General features: G+C 53.1%; 1 protein-coding gene across 1 annotated transcript; it reads left to right on the forward strand.

The window, feature by feature from the left end:
- Window positions 1-325: 325 nt before the first annotated feature.
- Window positions 326-18,693, forward strand: LOC149430871 (endoplasmic reticulum resident protein 27-like; the record flags this gene model as incomplete). The annotated part of the gene is made up of 6 exons (XM_089665973.1): window positions 326-455; window positions 3,989-4,080; window positions 4,551-4,688; window positions 8,494-8,610; window positions 12,608-12,733; window positions 18,496-18,693. Coding segments are annotated over exons 1-6 (771 nt in total), but the record flags the coding sequence as incomplete, so codon positions are not given.
- Window positions 18,694-19,317: the final 624 nt, after the last annotated feature.

Here is a 19,317-nt window from a genome sequence, read left to right on the forward strand (position 1 = left end):
TACGTGATGCACAGTACAATGCTCGGCTGCTGCTACGAGTGAAACTCTTCATATCAAATAACACATTTATGGTCCTTTCAGTACAACTGGATCTTGTAGGAACTTCTCTGATCATCTCCAAAGTTCTTAAATAATGAGATTCCTCCTGCATGGCCCAGCTGTACTCAGTGAAAGCCTGGTATGAAATCAGCATGGTCTCCGCCAGTCACCTCTGGCCTGTTATCTCGATTCGAGTAGAATTTGCGAACAGGTGTTGAGTTCTCAGAGTTTCGAGTTCCTCGGCTTCGTCACCACTTCTCTGTACAGTGAGTCACTTCTGAATACCGGGAGCAACGACCAGCCACCACCAGACACAATGGACAGAATAATGGTCTCTGCCATATCCGTCATGCTTCTTCTCAATTTGTTGAAGACTTCGCTGTGTACGGAGGATGGGAACAGCACTTCCATTGAAGGTAAATGATATATGATAATGATGTAGGGTTTTAAAATGTAAATATCAGACCTGGATGAAAAAGGTGATGGTGCCATGTGCTCTCCAAGAACTGTCCAAACCTCAACCCATCTGAGAGATCTCCTCTTCAATGCTCTCAGGCAATGACTGGGCTTCTTTCTTCAAGGCCCTGAAACAAATTACAGAGAAGAAGTAGAGTGAAGCTGAAATCTATACAGTAGATGGCTAAAGCTGAGGACCTCTTTTATCATCCATGGAGGTCCACCATGAGCTTCTATCTACAGTGTTGGTCTCAATGAAGAAAGGTGAGGGGGGCTACAGGGATGAGAGGGCAATTTCAAGGGGCTAAACAACCAGGTAGAAGACCTTTGAGTTCATATTCTAGATACATGGAAGAAAAGGAACCCCAGTTAGGGTGACCTTCTGGAGGGGTCCTAGAATTATGGTTTGGTAAAGCTTACCCCTTTTATTTTTAGAACACATGGGTGGCTTCACCAAGTCACCTTTAAGGGGTGGGCACAGCGGGAACCCGGTGGAATGCAGGGAGGGGAATTCATCGTAATGGGCGCAGCAGGTATTCAGACCAAGGAACAAAATGCAAAGATGGTGAAAACCCTTCATAATAGGCACAGCAGGTGTGCCGACCTTGGAAATCAGAGCCAAGATGATGGGAACCCCTTATAATGAGCACCAAAGGTATACAGATGAGGGCGCTCAGTGTATTAATGGGGTAACACCTCATAATAAGCACAGCAGATGTACAGGCCCAGGAACTCAGCACAGGGATGGTGGGAACCCCTCATAAAGGGCATAACAGGGGTACAGACCCGGAAACTCAGCACAGGGATGTTGGGAACCCCTCATAATGGGCACAGCAGGTGTACAGACCTGGGAACTAAGCACAGGGAAGGTGGAAACCTGTCATAATGGGCACAGCAGGTGTACAGACCTATGAAGTCAGCACAGAGATGGTGGGAACCCCTCATAATGGGCACAGCGGGTGTACAGACCTATGAAGTCAGCACAGAGATGGTGGGAGCCCCTCATAATGGGAACAGCAGGTGTTCAGACCCAGGAACTCAGCAAAGAGATGGTGGAAACCCCTCATAATAGGCACAGCGGGTGTACAGACCTATGAACTCAGCACAGAGGTGGTGGGAACCCCTCATAATGGGCACAGCGGGGCTACAGACCTGGAAACTCAGCACAGCAATGTTGGGAACCCCTCATAATGGGCACAGCAGGTGTATAGACCTGGGATCTCAGCACAGGGATGGTGGGAACTCCTCATAATGGGCACAGCAGGTGTACAGACCTGGGAACTCAGCACAGGGATGGTGGGAACTCCTCATACAGATACCTCTTTCAATGTATCAGTATTCACATTGCGCGGACTCACCCCGGTATCCTTCACCTGTCTGCAGGTTTGTTATCTCTGTAAAACAACATCTGCCACACATTACATCACGTATTGCCAGGCGGAGGGCGTCAGGTGCGGAGAGACAGATCCGGCGTCCCGGGAGATGGAAGGAAATTATTATAATCACTCCTCATTAAAACAAAATGGAAAAAGAGTGTCCAGTGGGAGCAGACGGCGCCCCCCCTCCCCCCCCCGGGCCTCGTTAAGCAGAATTTGTAATAGTAACAAGTGAATATTTTCCGGAGTTTTGCCAGGAAATGTCTCCAGGGGCCCAGCTGGCCGTTTTCCCACTGAGGGCCGCGGCTGGAATAGTAATAACGTTTCCTTCTGGTCGGATTTTATCTTCCATAAAACTTTCCATCTGACCAAAGGCAGCCAGACCCGGAGCAGGTCCACTCCGGGATCATCCAACGCTCGGGGCCCGGGGTCCTTCCTCTATCCATCGTAACGTCAGGAATGAATTCAAATTGTTGCCTCATTTTATGGTCATTGGGGCTTGAAAATAAAATGTGACAAATGTTTCTAGAATGTTCTTGCAGCGGGCCTTCACCCTTGTTTATATTGCTCTCCCCCGCCTTCATCGCTTCTTCAGAACAGAATTGCAGAAAAAAAAATGCATTTTTTCCCCCTGAAGTTCAGGTCCGACAGTCTCACCTAGTTGACAATGACATACCCTGGACCTCACACATGCGTAGGAATGCAGAAGATCATTTTGTGGTCCATTGTGGCGTTTCTGCGCATGTGAGCAATCCTGCAAACTGCCTCCTGGGATTTCTGGATTTCTCCATCATTCATCCCAGGAGGGTGATTGCAGGATCTCTCACGCGTGCACAAGCAACACAGAATGTCTGCCAGTTTACTAGCAGGGGTCCAAGGTGTGTCTGCCGGGGCAGCCATCAGAACGTTTGGGCCCCTTACACAGCTTTAGGCCTCAGCCCTTCCTGGCTTGACCACCAACATTCCTCAGGGCCCACCCACTGGCCATCCCACGAAGTCCCATCTCATGTCCTCCTCCTCCAGTCCCATCTGCCCCACCCCATGTCTTTCTCCATCCCATGTCCTCCTCCTCCAGTAACATCTTACCTTCCCATGTCCTCCTTCTCCATCCCATGTTCTCCTCCTTCTCCATCCCATGTTCTCCTCCTTCTCCATCCCATGTCCTCCTCCTCCAGTAACATCTCCCCTTCCCGTATCCTCCTCCTTCTCCATCCCATGTCCTCCTCCTCCAGTAACATCTCCCCTTCCCATGTCCTCCTCCTCCAGTAACATCTTACCTTCCCATGTCCTCCTTCTCGATCCCATGTTCTCCTCCTTCTCCATCCCATGTTCTCCTCCTTCTCCATCCCATGTCCTCCTCCTCCAGTAACATCTCCCCTTCCCATGTCCTCCTTCTCCATCCCATGTCCTCCTATTCTTCCTCCAGTCCCATCTCCTCCAAGCCATGTCCTCCTCATTCTAAAACTCCATGTTCTCCTCCTACAGTCCCATCTCCCCCACCCCATGTCCTCCCCTTCCTTTATTCCAATTACCCCTATCCCATGTCCTCCTCCTTCTCCATCCCATGCCCTCCTCCTTCAACACCACCCCTCCCCCCATCTGATGCCTTCCTCCTTCTCCATCCCATGTCCTTCTTTTCCTTTTCTTCCAGTTCCATCTCCCCCACTCCATGTCCTCCTCCTTCTCCATCTCATGTCCTCCTCTTTCTCTATCCCATGCCCTCCTCTTCCTCCTCCAGTCCCATCTTCTCCCTCCCATGTCTTCCTCCTTCTTCATCCCATGTCTCCTCCTCCTCCTCTTCCAGTCATATCTCCCCCCACCCCATGTCCTCCTCCTTCTCCATCCTATGTCTCCTCCTCCTCCTCTTCCAGTCATATCTCCCCCCACCCCATGTCCTCCTCCTTCTTCATCCCATGCCCTCCTCCAGACCCATCTCCCCCATCACATGTCCTCCTCATCCTTCATCCCAAAGCTTTCCAGGAGGAGCACTATTACCATCATTTAGAGCTGCGAATGGTCCAGTGGCAAAACACGCACACACACACATATATGTATATAGTAAATATGTCATGAATTTACATGAATAGCCAGTACACTAATTATTTTCTGTCTTCCAGCTCCTGAAAAAAAAGCCATAGTATTATCCGATGTGCCTTCAGCCAAAGCGTTCATCGATTCCACTGACATAGCCGTGGTCGGATTTTTTACAGTAAGCCACCATTATATTATTTTTCTGTCCAATAATCAGAGACATCAAATACAAATGTTATGTAATTTAAAGGGAATATATATATATATATGTTACAAGTAAACATTTAATACACGTCGAAGGATTCTCAGTCTAGTGACTCTAGCACAGCTAAAAGCTGAAATAGCTGAATGTGAGAAAAAAAAGAGTAGAGCGCCATCTACTGGTTACACAAAACATTTCAAATTTACCTAATTAAAAAGAAACAATATTTTTTACATATTTGTTTTTGTTTTTTTTTGTTTTTTTTAGCATTGACCTTAATAAATTCAAAATAACTTAATACTGAAGAAATAATAACTATGTATCAAACTATTATATGTATACAGCATGTCCTGAGCGTGTATACTGTTAGCGTGAAGACAATTATCAGGGCCAGTGTCTGCATAAAGTAAGAAATTCCGGAGTTTTCATGTCCGTTTCATTTGCAGGACTTAGAGGAACCAGAAATAGAGTACTTTGAGACTCTGGTGAAAAGTCACCCACAATGGGATTACGGCACCAGCACCACCCCGGAGGTCTTAAAACACTACAAGATAAAGAGCAACACGGTCACCATCTTCCGTAAGGTGAGTCCCCAACACGGTCACCATCTTCCGCAAGGTGAGTCCCCCAACACGGTCACCATCTTCCGCAAGGTGAGTCCCCCAACGCGGTCACCATCTTCCGCAAGATGAGTCCCCCAACACGGTCACCATCTTCCGCAAGGTGAGTCCCCAACATGGTCACCATCTTCCGTAAGGTGAGTCCCCCAACGCGGTCACCATCTTCCGTAAGGTGAGTCCCCAACATGGTCACCATCTTCCGTAAGGTGAGTCCCCCAACGCGGTCACCATCTTCCGTAAGGTGAGTCCCCAACACGGTCACCATCTTCCGCAAGGTGAGTCCCCCAACACGGTCACCATCTTCCGCAAGGTGAGTCCCCCAACGCGGTCACCATCTTCCGCAAGATGAGTCCCCCAACACGCTCACCATCTTCCGCAAGGTGAGTCCCCCAACGCGGTCACCATCTTCCCCAAGGTGAGTCCCCCAACACGCTCACCATCTTCCGCAAGGTGAGTCCCCAAACACGCTCACCATCTTCCGCAAGGTGAGTCCCCCAACGCGGTCACCATCTTCCGCAAGGTGAGTCCCCCAACGGGGTCACCATCTTCCGCAAGGTGAGTCCCCCAACGCGCTCACCATCTTCCGCAAGGTGAGTCCCCCAACGCGGTCACCATCTTCCGTAAGGTGAGTCCCCAACACGGTCACCATCTTCCGCAAGGTGAGTCCCCCAACACGGTCACCATCTTCCGCAAGGTGAGTCCCCCAACGCGGTCACCATCTTCCGCAAGGTGAGTCCCCCAACACGGTCACCATCTTCCGCAAGGTGAGTCCCCCAACGCGGTATCCATCTTCCGCAAGGTGAGTCCCCCAACGGGGTCACCATCTTCCGCAAGGTGAGTCCCCCAACGCGGTCACCATCTTCCGCAAGGTGAGTCCCCCAACGGGGTCACCATCTTCCGCAAGGTGAGTCCCCCAACGCGGTCACCATCTTCCGCAAGGTGAGTCCCCCAACGGGGTCACCATCTTCTGCAAGGTGAGTCCCCCAACGGGGTCACCATCTTCCGCAAGGTGAGTCCCCCAACGCGGTCACCATCTTCCGTAAGGTGAGTCCCCCAACGCAGTCACCATCTTCCGCAAGCTGAGTCCCCCAACGAGGTCACCTTCTTCCGCAAGGTGAGTCCCCCAACGCGGTCACCATCTTCCGCAAGGTGTGTCCCCCAACGCGGTCACCATCTTCCGCAAGGTGAGCCCCCCAACGCGGTCACCATCTTCCGCAAGGTGAGTCCCCCAACGCGGTCACCATCTTCTGCAAGGTGAGTCCCCCAACGGGGTCACCATCTTCCGCAAGGTGAGTCCCCCAACGCGGTCACCATCTTCCGTAAGGTGAGTCCCCCAACGCAGTCACCATCTTCCGCAAGCTGAGTCCCCCAACGAGGTCACCTTCTTCCGCAAGGTGAGTCCCCCAACGCGGTCACCATCTTCCGCAAGGTGAGCCCCCCAACGCGGTCACCATCTTCCGCAAGGTGAGTCCCCCAACGCGGTCACCATCTTCCGCAAGGTGAGTCCCCCAACGCGGTCACCATCTTCCGCAAGGTGAGTCCCCCAACGCGGTCACCATCTTCCGCAAGATGAGTCCCCCAACACGGTCACCATCTTCCGTAAGGTGAGTCCCCAACATGGTCACCATCTTCCGTAAGGTGAGTCCCCCAACGCGGTCACCATCTTCCGTAAGGTGAGTCCCCAACACGGTCACCATCTTCCGCAAGGTGAGTCCCCCAACACGGTCACCATCTTCCGCAAGGTGAGTCCCCCAACGCGGTCACCATCTTCCGCAAGATGAGTCCCCCAACACGCTCACCATCTTCCGCAAGGTGAGTCCCCCAACGCGGTCACCATCTTCCCCAAGGTGAGTCCCCCAACACGCTCACCATCTTCCGCAAGGTGAGTCCCCAAACACGCTCACCATCTTCCGCAAGGTGAGTCCCCCAACGCGGTCACCATCTTCCGCAAGGTGAGTCCCCCAACGGGGTCACCATCTTCCGCAAGGTGAGTCCCCCAACGCGCTCACCATCTTCCGCAAGGTGAGTCCCCCAACGCGGTCACCATCTTCCGTAAGGTGAGTCCCCAACACGGTCACCATCTTCCGCAAGGTGAGTCCCCCAACACGGTCACCATCTTCCGCAAGGTGAGTCCCCCAACGCGGTCACCATCTTCCGCAAGGTGAGTCCCCCAACACGGTCACCATCTTCCGCAAGGTGAGTCCCCCAACGCGGTATCCATCTTCCGCAAGGTGAGTCCCCCAACGGGGTCACCATCTTCCGCAAGGTGAGTCCCGCAACGCGGTCACCATCTTCCGCAAGGTGAGTCCCCCAACGCGGTCACCATCTTCCGCAAGGTGAGTCCCCCAACGGGGTCACCATCTTCCGCAAGGTGAGTCCCCCAACGCGGTCACCATCTTCCGCAAGGTGAGTCCCCCAACGGGGTCACCATCTTCCGCAAGGTGAGTCCCCCAACGGGGTCACCATCTTCCGCAAGGTGAGTCCCCCAACGCGGTCACCATCTTCCGTAAGGTGAGTCCCCCAACGCAGTCACCATCTTCCGCAAGCTGAGTCCCCCAACGAGGTCACCTTCTTCCGCAAGGTGAGTCCCCCAACGCGGTCACCATCTTCTGCAAGGTGAGTCCCCCAACGCGGTCACCATCTTCCGCAAGGTGTGTCCCCCAACGCGGTCACCATCTTCCGCAAGGTGAGCCCCCCAACGCGGTCACCATCTTCCGCAAGGTGAGTCCCCCAACGCGGTCACCATCTTCTGCAAGGTGAGTCCCCCAACGCGGTCACCATCTTCCGCAAGGTGTGTCCCCCAACGCGGTCACCATCTTCCGCAAGGTGAGCCCCCCAACGCGGTCACCATCTTCCGCAAGGTGAGTCCCCCAACGCGGTCACCATCTTCCGCAAGGTGAGTCCCCAAGGCGGTCACCATCTTCCGCAAGGTGAGTCCCCCAACGAGGTCACCTTCTTCCGCAAGGTGAGTCCCCCAACGCGGTCACCATCTTCCGCAAGGTGAGGAGAAGCCTTCCCTCTACCGCCCCATCCCCCCCCCCCCCCACACACACACACTGGGTGTTTTTTTATGTGGTATAGGTTTAGTTTGGGTGTTTTTAGACTACATGTAAAGAAAAGTGTGACAATCGCACCTTGAAAAAATGCAAACAATGCGCTGGAAGTTTATTTATTAATGAATGTATTTATTTATTGGCACTTTTTTGTTGTTGTTGATGTTTCTTAACAGGTAACAGCGAGATACGCTAAAAATCATTTTTATGTCAGTAATATGACCCCATTTTTATTTTCTATTGTCCAAAAATCTCACATAACAACATAAACAATAAATAAATACATGAAAGAGAAAGACAAAGGGCAAAATGCAAAACAAAATATGTATTTTTTGCCCTTTCCTCATTTTTTTAACTTGTTGTTTTGGTATATTTTGTCATTTTATTTTATTTTTTTTAAACAACGGATAAAAAAGAGTTTCCATTCATACAACATGTGAATAGACGCTACAATGTTTCTCTCCTTCCTGGCCCATCAAGGTGCCCCCCAATAATATTTTCGGGGATCTCGGGGAGGGGAGGGAACACCGTTTCCCAATATGTGTTTTTCGGAAGCACACTGGGGAGCCGGGCATGCTGGGAAGGTAGGATGAAGACCTGAAGGATGTTGGCTGCACCCCGTCATTAAAATAAATCCGGAGCGTCCGGCTCTGACATAAACTTCTGGAAATTCTTCTGCTGAGTAATTCTGAGGTTTTATGTTTTCTGAATGTCAGGCTGACAACTGGCGGGATGACTTGGTGGTGAAGGAAAATGAAGGCATCAACACAGCCAAACTGTACCGATTCCTGACCATCAATGATCTGAGGCTGGTGGCGGAGTACAACCCCATGGTGAGATCACATGGTGCGCTTCTGGACTATCCTGGGGGAATACGGACGCCTGTGTGGGGTAGTGAGGGCAGTAAGTGGGGAGGGTCGGATAGAGGGTGCAGTAAATGAGGGGGGAGGGTAGTTGGCGCAGTAAGGGAGGGGGGAGGGTAGTTGGCTCAGTAAGGGAGGAGGGAGGGTAGTTGGTGCAGTAAGGGAGGAGGGAGGGTAGTTGGCTCAGTAAGGGAGGGGGAGGGTAGTTGGCGCAGTAAGGGAGGGTAGTTGGCGCAGTAAGGGAAGGGGGAGGGTAGTTGGCGCAGTAAGGGAGGGGGGAGGGTAGTTGGCTCAGTAAGGGAGGGGGGAGGGTAGTTGGCGCAGTAAGTGAGGAGGGAGGGTAGTTGGTGCAGTAAGGAGGAGGGAGGGTAGTTAGCTCAGTAAGGGAGGGGGGAGGGTAGTTGGCTCAGTAAGGGAGGAGGGAGGGTAGTTGGCTCAGTAAGGGAGGGGGGAGGGTAGTTGGCGCAGTAAGGGAGGGGGGAGGGTAGTTGGCTCAGTAAGGGAGGGGGGAGGGTAGTTGGCGCAGTAAGTGAGGAGGGAGGGTAGTTGGCGCAGTAAGTGAGGAGGGGGGGTAGTTGGCGCAGTAAAGGAGGGGGGAGGGTAGTTGGCACAGTAAGGGAGGGGGGAGGGTAGTAGGCACAGTAAGGGAGGGTAGTTGGCACAGTAAGGGAGGGTAGTTGGCGCAGTAAGGGAGGAGGGAGGGTAGTTGGTGCAGTAAGGGAGGGGGGAGGGTAGTTGGTGCAGTAAGGGAGGGGGAAGGGTAGTTGGCGCAGTAAGGGAGGAGGGAGGGTAGTTGGCGCAGTAAGGGAGGAGGGAGGGTAGTTGGCGCAGTAAGGGAGGGGGGAGGGTAGTTGGCGCAGTAAGGGAGGAGGGAGGGTAGTTGGTGCAGTAAGGGAGGAGGAAGGGTAGTTGGCGCAGTAAGGGAGGAGGGAGGGTAGTTGGTGCAGTAAGGGAGGAGGAAGGGTAGTTGGCGCAGTAAGGGAGGGGGGAGGGTAGTTGACGCAGTAAGGGAGGAGGAAGGGTAGTTGGCGCAGTAAGGGAGGAGAAAGGGTAGTTGGCGCAGTAAGGGAGGAGGAAGGGTAGTTGGCGCAGTAAGGGAGGAGGGAGGGTAGTTGGCGCAGTAAGGGAGGGTAGTTGGCGCAGTAAGGGAGGGGGGAGGGTAGTTGGCGCAGTAAGGGAGGGGGGAGGGTAGTTGACGCAGTAAGGGAGGAGGGAGGGTAGTTGGCGCAGTAAGGGAGGGGGGAGGGTAGTTGACGCAGTAAGGGAGGAGGGAGGGTAGTTGGCGCAGTAAGGTAGGAGGAAGGGTAGTTGGCGCAGTAAGGGAGGGGGGAGGGTAGTTGGCGCAGTAAGGGAGGAGGAAGGGTAGTTGGCGCAGTAAGGGAGGGGGGAGGGTAGTTGGCGCAGTAAGGGAGGGGGGAGGGTAGTTGACGCAGTAAGGTAGGAGGGGGGGTTGTTGGCGCAGTAAGTGAGGGGGGAGGGTAGTTGGCGCAGTAAGTGAGGGGGGAGGGTAGTTGGCGCAGTAAGGGAGGGGGGAGGGTAGTTGGCGCAGTAAGGGAGGGGGGAGGGTAGTTGACGCAGTAAGGTAGGAGGGGGGGTTGTTGGCGCAGTAAGGGAGGGGGGAGGGTAGTTGGCGCAGTAAGTGAGGGGGGAGGGTAGTTGGCGCAGTAAGGGAGGAGGGAGGGTAGTTGGCGCAGTAAGGGAAGGGGGGGTAGTTGACGCAGTAAGGGAGGGGGGAGGGTAGTTGGCGCAGTAAGGGAAGAGGGGGGGTAGTTGACGCAGTAAGGGAGGGGGGAGAATAGTTGGCGCAGTAAGGGAGGAGGGAGGGTAGTTGGCGCAGTAAGCGAGGAGGGAGGGTAGTTAGCGCAGTAAGGGAGGGGGGAGGGTAGTTGACGCAGTAAGGGAGGGGGGAGGGTAGTTGATGCAGTAAGGGAGGAGGGAGGGTAGTTGACGCAGTAAGGGAGGAGGGAGGGTAGTTGGCGCAGTAAGGGAGGAGGGAGGGTAGTTGACGCAGTAAGGGAGGGGGGAGAATAGTTGGCGCAGTAAGGGAGGAGGGAGGGTAGTTGGCGCAGTAAGTGAGGAAGGGGGGTAGTTGGCGCAGTAAGCGAGGAGGGAGGGTAGTTAGCGCAGTAAGGGAGGGGGGAGGGTAGTTGACGCAGTAAGGGAGGGGGGAGGGTAGTTGACGCAGTAAGGGAGGAGGGAGGGTAGTTGACGCAGTAAGGGAGGAGGGAGGGTAGTTAGCGCAGTAAGGGAGGAGGGAGGGTAGTTAGCGCAGTAAGGGAGGGTAGTTGGCGCAGTAAGGGAGGGGGGAGGGTAGTTGGCGCAGTAAGGGAGGGGGGAGGGTAGTTGGCGCAGTAAGGGAGGGTAGTTGGCGCAGTAAGGGAGGGGGGAGGGTAGTTGGCGCAGTAAGGGAGGGTAGTTGGCGCAGTAAGGGAGGAGGGAGGGTAGTTAGCGCAGTAAGGGAGGAGGGAGGGTAGTTGACGCAGTAAGGGAGGGGGGAGGGTAGTTGGCGCAGTAAGGGAGGGTAGTTGGCGCAGTAAGGGAGGGGGGAGGGTAGTTGGCGCAGTAAGGGAGGAGGGAGGGTAGTTAGCGCAGTAAGGGAGGAGGGAGGGTAGTTAGCGCAGTAAGGGAGGGGGGAGGGTAGTTGGCGCAGTAAGGGAGGAGGGAGGGTAGTTGGCGCAGTAAGGGAGGGGGGAGGGTAGTTGGCGCAGTAAGGGAGGGTAGTTGGCGCAGTAAGGGAGGGTAGTTGGCGCAGTAAGGGAGGGGGGAGGGTAGTTGACGCAGTAAGGGAGGAGGGAGGGTAGTTAGCGCAGTAAGGGAGGAGGGAGGGTAGTTAGCGCAGTAAGTGAGGGGGGGAGGGTAGTTGGCGCAGTAAGGGAGGGGGAGGGTAGTTGGCGCAGTAAGAGAGGAGGGAGGGTAGTTGGCGCAGTAAGTGAGGGGGGAGGGTAGTTGGCGCAGTAAGGGAGGGGGGAGGGTATTTGGTGCAGTAAGGGAGGGGGGAGGGTAGTTGGCGCAGTAAGTGAGGAGGGAGGGTAGTTGGCGCAGTAAGTGAGGAGGGAGGGTAGTTGGCGCAGTAAGGGAGGGGGGAGGGTAGTTGGTGCAGTAAGGGAGGGGGGAGGGTAGTTGGCGCAGTAAGTGAGGAGGGAGGGTAGTTGGCGCAGTAAGGGAGGGGGGAGGGTAGTTGGTGCAGTAAGGGAGGGGGGAGGGTAGCCGAGGTATTTTGGAGGTTTGAGGGTGCCTCCTTCATCAGTGCTCCATCAGGGATATTAGACGGGGAGTAGAAAGATCAAAGTGTTTGGTAAGTCTAAAGGGTACCTGTCATGGCACTGGGATCCCCACAAGTCCACAATCTTCCATCTCTTCTTCCATTCTCACACCCTGATGAAGGACTCGCCATGGAAGTCCCGAAACACCAGAGATTTAGGTGAAGATTCAATACATTTGTTCCTCTGGACTTCTATGCTTTGCCGCAGTGCTCTGGTCCTCCTCCATCTTTGCTCTGGTCCTCCTCCATCTTTGCTCTGGTTCTCCTCCATCTTTGCTCTGGTCCTCCTCCATCTTTGCTCTGGTTCTCCTCCATCTTTGCTCCGGTCCTTCTCCATCTTTGCTCCGGTCCTCCTCCATCTTTGCTCTGGTTCTCCTCCATCTTTGCTCCGGTCCTCCTCCATCTTTGCTCCGGTCCTCCTCCATCTTTGGTCCGGTCCTCCTCCATCTTTGCTCTGGTCCTCCTCCATCTTTGCTCTGGTCGTCCTCCATCTTTGCTCTGGTCCTCCTCCATCTTTGCTCCGGTCCTTCTCCATCTTTGCTCCGGTCCTTCTCCATCTTTGCTCTGGTCCTTCTCCATCTTTGCTCTGGTCCTCCTCCATCTTTGGTCCGGTCCTCCTCCATCTTTGCCCCCTATTATCCTCCCTACAACTGACATTCTGAAAGAGATCTCCGGCTAACTGTCACTCCTTCCTGTTATTATCAGTCTGCCATCGGCTTAATCGCCTGCAAGGTTGAGGTCCACCTTCTCTTCTTCACTGACCAGGATGTTCAAAATGAAGAAGAAATCATAAAGGAGCTGCGAGAGGCCGCCAACGAGCTGCGGGGGAAGGTCAGTAATTCAGTTCCTGCGCCGTATTCTTTCCATAGAGTATTTCAGGAGAGGAGAGTTATAGAGGAAGAAGAGGAGTCCTCCAGCAGTGCAGAGTATTTCAGGAGAGGAGTTATAGAGGAAGGAGCGGAGTCCTCCAGCAGTGCAGAGTATTTCAGGAGAGGAGAGTTATAGAGGAAGGAGCGGAGTCCTCCAGCAGTGCAGAGTATTTCAGGAGAGGAGAGTTATAGAGGAAGGAGAGGAGTCCTCCAGCAGCGCAGAGTATTTCAGGAGAGGAGTTATAGAGGAAGGAGCGGAGTCCTCCAGCAGAGCAGAGTATTTCAGGAGAGGAGTTATAGAGGAAGGAGCGGAGTCCTCCAGCAGTGCAGAGTATTTCAGGAGAGGAGTTATAGAGGAAGGAGCGGAGTCCTCCAGCAGTGCAGAGTATTTCAGGAGAGGAGAGTTATAGAGGAAGGAGCGGAGTCCTCCGGCAGCGCAGAGTATTTCAGGAGAGGAGTTATAGAGGAAGGAGAGGAGTCCTCCAGCAGAGCAGAGTATTTCAGGAGAGGAGTTATAGAGGAAGGAGCGGAGTCCTCCAGCAGTGCAGAGTATTTCAGGAGAGGAGAGTTATAGAGGAAGGAGCGGAGTCCTCCAGCAGTGCAGAGTATTTCAGGAGAGGAGAGTTATAGAGGAAAGAGCGGAGTCCTCCAGCAGTGCAGAGTATTTCAGGAGAGGAGAGTTATAGAGGAAGGAGAGGAGTCCTCCAGCAGTGCAGAGTATTTCAGGAGAGGAGAGTTATAGAGGAAGGAGCGGAGTCCTCCAGCAGTGCAGAGTATTTCAGGATAGGAGAGTTATAGAGGAAGGAGAGGAGTCCTCCAGCAGCGCAGAGTATTTCAGGAGAGGAGTTATAGAGGAAGGAGCGGAGTCCTCCAGCAGTGCAGAGTATTTCAGGAGAGGAGTTATAGAGGAAGGAGCGGAGTCCTCCAGCAGTGCAGAGTATTTCAGGAGAGGAGAGTTATAGAGGAAGGAGCGGAGTCCTCCGGCAGCGCAGAGTATTTCAGGAGAGGAGTTATAGAGGAAGGAGAGGAGTCCTCCAGCAGAGCAGAGTATTTCAGGAGAGGAGTTATAGAGGAAGGAGCGGAGTCCTCCAGCAGTGCAGAGTATTTCAGGAGAGGAGAGTTATAGAGGAAGGAGCGGAGTCCTCCAGCAGTGCAGAGTATTTCAGGAGAGGAGAGTTATAGAGGAAAGAGCGGAGTCCTCCAGCAGTGCAGAGTATTTCAGGAGAGGAGAGTTATAGAGGAAGGAGAGGAGTCCTCCGGCAGTGCAGAGTATTTCAGGAGAGGAGAGTTATAGAGGAAGGAGAGGAGTCCTCCAGCAGAGCAGAGTATTTCAGGAGAGGAGTTATAGAGGAAGGAGCGGAGTCCTCCAGCAGCGCAGAGTATTTCAGGAGAGGAGTTATAGAGGAAGGAGCGGAGTCCTCCAGCAGTGCAGAGTATTTCAGGAGAGGAGTTATAGAGGAAGGAGCGGAGTCCTCCAGCAGTGCAGAGTATTTCAGGAGAGGAGAGTTATAGAGGAAGGAGCGGAGTCCTCCAGCAGCGCAGAGTATTTCAGGAGAGGAGTTATAGAGGAAGGAGCGGAGTCCTCCAGCAGTGCAGAGTATTTCAATAGAGGAGAGTTATAGAGGAAGGAGAGGAGTCCTCCAGCAGAGCAGAGTATTTCAGGAGAGGAGTTATAGAGGAAGGAGAGGAGTCCTCCAGCAGTGCAGAGTATTTCAGGAGAGGAGAGTTATAGAGGAAGGAGAGGAGTCCTCCAGCAGTGCAGAGTATTTCAGGAGAGGAGAGTTATAGAGGAAGGAGCGGAGTCCTCCAGCAGTGCAGAGTATTTCAGGAGAGGAGAGTTATAGAGGAAGGAGCGGAGTCCTCCAGCAGTGCAGAGTATTTCAGGAGAGGAGTTATAGAGGAAGGAGCGGAGTCCTCCGGCAGCGCAGAGTATTTCAGGAGAGGAGTTATAGAGGAAGGAGCGGAGTCCTCCAGCAGAGCAGAGTATTTCAGGAGAGGAGAGTTATAGAGGAAGGAGAGGAGTCCTCCAGCAGAGCAGAGTTTTTCAGGAGAGGAGTTATAGAGGAAGGAGAGGAGTCCTCCAGCAGTGCAGAGTATTTCAGGAGAGGAGAGTTATAGAGGAAGGAGCGGAGTCCTCCAGCAGCGCAGAGTATTTCAGGAGAGGAGTTATAGAGGAAGGAGCGGAGTCCTCCAGCAGTGCAGAGTATTTCAGGAGAGGAGAGTTATAGAGGAAGGAGCGGAGTCCTCCAGCAGCGCAGAGTATTTCAGGAGAGGAGTTATAGAGGAAGGAGCGGAGTCCTCCAGCAGTGCAGAGTATTTCAGGAGAGGAGAGTTATAGAGGAAGGAGCGGAGTCCTCCAGCAGTGCAGAGTATTTCAGGAGAGGAGAGTTATAGAGGAAGGAGCGGAGTCCTCCAGCAGTGCAGAGTATTTCAGGAGAGGAGTTATAGAGGAAGGAGAGGAGTCCTCCAGCAGAGCAGAGTATTTCAGGAGAGGAGAGTTATAGAGGAAGGAGCGGAGTCCTCCAGCAGTGCAGAGTATTTCAGGAGAGGAGTTATAGAGGAAGGAGCGGAGTCCTCCAGCAGTGCAGAGTATTTCAGGAGAGGAGAGTTATAGAGGAAGGAGCGGAGTCCTCCAGCAGAGCAGAGTATTTCAGGAGAGGAGAGTTATAGAGGAAGGAGCGGAGTCCTCCAGCAGTGCAGAGTATTTCAGGAGAGGAGTTATAGAGGAAGGAGCGGAGTCCTCCAGCAGTGCAGAGTATTTCAGGAGAGGAGAGTTATAGAGGAAGGAGAGGAGTCCTCCAGCAGAGCAGAGTTTTTCAGGAGAGGAGTTATAGAGGAAGGAGAGGAGTCCTCCAGCAGTGCAGAGTATTTCAGGAGAGGAGAGTTATAGAGGAAGGAGCGGAGTCCTCCAGCAGTGCAGAGTATTTCAGGAGAGGAGAGTTATAGAGGAAGGAGAGGAGTCCTCCGGCAGTGCAGAGTATTTCAGGAGAGGAGAGTTATAGAGGAAGGAGAGGAGTCCTCCAGCAGCGCAGAGTATTTCAGGAGAGGAGTTATAGAGGAAGGAGAGGAGTCCTCCAGCAGCGCAGAGTATTTCAGGAGAGGAGTTATAGAGGAAGGAGCGGAGTCCCCCAGCAGTGCAGAGTATTTCAGGAGAGGAGTTATAGAGGAAGGAGAGGAGTCCTCCAGCAGTGCAGAGTATTTCAGGAGAGGAGAGTTATAGAGGAAGGAGCGGAGTCCTCCAGCAGAGCAGAGTATTTCAGGAGAGGAGAGTTATAGAGGAAGGAGCGGAGTCCTCCAGCAGCGCAGAGTGTTTCAGGAGAGGAGTTATAGAGGAAGGAGAGGAGTCCTCCGGCAGAGCAGAGTTTTTCAGGAGAGGAGAGTTATAGAGGAAGGAGCGGAGTCCTCCAGCAGTGCAGAGTATTTCAGGAGAGGAGAGTTATAGAGGAAGGAGAGGAGTCCTCCAGCAGAGCAGAGTATTTCAGGAGAGGAGTTATAGAGGAAGGAGAGAAGTCCTCAAGCAGTGCAGAGTATTTCAGGAGAGGAGTTATAGAGGAAGGAGCGGAGTCCTCCAGCAGCGCAGAGTATTTCAGGAGAGGAGTTATAGAGGAAGGGGCGGAGTCCTCCAGCAGTGCAGAGTATTTCAGGAGAGGAGTTATAGAGGAAGGAGAGGAGTCCTCCAGCAGTGCAGAGTATTTCAGGAGAGGAGAGTTATAGAGGAAGGAGAGGAGTCCTCCAGCAGAGCAGAGTATTTCAGGAGAGGAGTTATAGAGGAAGGAGCGGAGTCCTCCAGCAGAGCAGAGTATTTCAGGAGAGGAGAGCTATAGAGGAAGGAGCGGAGTCCTCCAGCAGAGCAGAGTTTTTCAGGAGAGGAGAGTTATAGAGGAAGGAGCGGAGTCCTCCAGCAGCGCAGAGTATTTCAGGAGAGGAGAGTTATAGAGGAAGGAGAGGAGTCCTCCAGCAGCGCAGAGTATTTCAGGAGAGGAGTTATAGAGGAAGGGGCGGAGTCCTCCAGCAGTGCAGAGTATTTCAGGAGAGGAGAGTTATAGAGGAAGGAGAGGAGTCCTCCAGCAGAGCAGAGTATTTCAGGAGAGGAGTTATAGAGGAAGGAGCGGAGTCCTCCAGCAGAGCAGAGTATTTCAGGAGAGGAGAGTTATAGAGGAAGGAGAGGAGTCCTCCAGCAGAGCAGAGTTTTTCAGGAGAGGAGAGTTATAGAGGAAGGAGCGGAGTCCTCCAGCAGTGCAGAGTATTTCAGGAGAGGAGAGTTATAGAGGAAGGAGAGGAGTCCTCCAGCAGCGCAGAGTATTTCAGGAGAGGAGAGTTATAGAGGAAGGAGAGGAGTCCTCCAGCAGCGCAGAGTATTTCAGGAGAGGAGAGTTATAGAGGAAGGAGAGGAGTCCTCCAGCAGCGCAGAGTATTTCAGGAGAGGAGTTATAGAGGAAGGAGAGGAGTCCTCCAGCAGAGCAGAGTTTTTCAGGAGAGGAGAGTTATAGAGGAAGGAGAGGAGTCCTCCAGCAGCGCAGAGTATTTCAGGAGAGGAGTTATAGAGGAAGGAGAGGAGTCCTCCGGCAGCGCAGAGTATTTCAGGAGAGGAGAGTTATAGAGGAAGGAGCGGAGTCCTCCGGCAGTGCAGAGTATTTCAGGAGAGGAGTTATAGAGGAAGGAGCGGAGTCCTCCGGCAGTGCAGAGTATTTCAGGAGAGGAGTTATAGAGGAAGGAGAGGAGTCCTCCAGCAGAGCAGAGTATTTCAGGAGAGGAGTTATAGAGGAAGGAGCGGAGTCCTCCAGCAGAGCAGAGTATTTCAGGAGAGGAGAGTTATAGAGGAAGGAGAGGAGTCCTCCAGCAGAGCAGAGTTTTTCAGGAGAGGAGAGTTATAGAGGAAGGAGCGGGAGTCCTCCAGCAGTGCAGAGTATTTCAGGAGAGGAGAGTTATAGAGGAAGGAGAGGAGTCCTCCAGCAGCGCAGAGTATTTCAGGAGAGGAGAGTTATAGAGGAAGGAGAGGAGTCCTCCAGCAGCGCAGAGTATTTCAGGAGAGGAGAGTTATAGAGGAAGGAGAGGAGTCCTCGAGCAGCGCAGAGTATTTCAGGAGAGGAGAGTTATAGAGGAAGGAGAGGAGTCCTCCAGCAGCGCAGAGTATTTCAGGAGAGGAGTTATAGAGGAAGGAGAGGAGTCCTCCAGCAGAGCAGAGTTTTTCAGGAGAGGAGAGTTATAGAGGAAGGAGAGGAGTCCTCCAGCAGCGCAGAGTATTTCAGGAGAGGAGTTATAGAGGAAGGAGAGGAGTCCTCCGGCAGCGCAGAGTATTTCAGGAGAGGAGTTATAGAGGAAGGAGCGGAGTCCTCCAGCAGCGCAGAGTATTTCAGGAGAGGAGAGTTATAGAGGAAGGAGAGGAGTCCTCCAGCAGTGCAGAGTATTTCAGGAGAGGAGTTATAGAGGAAGGAGCGGAGTCCTCCAGCAGTGCAGAGTATTTCAGGAGAGGAGAGTTATAGAGGAAGGAGAGGAGTCCTCCAGCAGTGCAGAGTATTTCAGGAGAGGAGTTATAGAGGAAGGGGCGGAGTCCTCCAGCAGTGCAGAAGAGCAGAGTATTTCAGGAGAGGAGAGTTCTGAGTGCTCATTTCTGAATGAATTACATCCCTAGACCCGGGGATGACATGTATGGTGTCACAGATCGATCGATGTAATACTCCATAGCTGACTCGCTCAGATCAGTGATTCTGGTGTCCTCTTCAGGTTCTCTTTGTGAAGATGGATCTGGGGAAGCCGTACACAGAGAAGATTGCCGGTTTCTTCAAGCTGCAGAAGAGCGATCTCCCTCTTATATCGATCTACAACACGGAGAGCGAATCAAAACTGATCATGCCAAGCGGCGAGATCACAGCCCAGAGGGTGAAAGAATTCTGCCACAAGTTCCTGTCCGGGGATTTCACGGTGAGCAAACACGGAACAAACACGGAACCTCCAACACATGTCACCCCACACAGATATAAACATGTATTGAATTTACAGCAGAGCTAAGACTGGGGGAGGGGGAAGCAGCACAAGGAGACAATTAGTTGTGTGACAGTGCTGATGTGATCACAAGGAACTAACTCTATCTCCATCTCATCGATGTTTATAAACAATGTTACTTTGTATCTCTCTATCTCACTGGAACTAGGAGGCCAAACCCAACCCCTGAGGAACACCCCCACACCATAATCCCCCCTCCACCGAACTTTACACTTGGCACAATGCAGTCAGGCAAGTACCGTTCTCCTGGCCACCGCCAAACCCAGACACATCCATCAGATTGCCAGACAGAGAAGCGTGATTGGTCCCTCCAGAGAACACGTCTCCCTTGCTCTAGAGTCCAGTGGCGGCGTGCTTTACACCACGGCATCCGACGCTTTGCAGTGCACTTGGTGATGGAAGGCTTGGATGCAGCTGCTCGGCCATGGAAACCCATTCCATGAAGCTCTCTACACACTGTTGTTGGGCTCATCTGAAGGCCACACCAAGTTTGGAGGTCTTTAGCTATTGACTCTGCAGACAGTTGGCGACTTCTGCGCACTG

This window comes from Staurois parvus, unplaced genomic scaffold (assembly GCF_062004578.1).
Source record: "Staurois parvus isolate SC_StPar_1 unplaced genomic scaffold, SC_StPar_1.0 ptg002445l, whole genome shotgun sequence".
Taxonomy (NCBI): Eukaryota; Metazoa; Chordata; class Amphibia; order Anura; family Ranidae; genus Staurois; species Staurois parvus.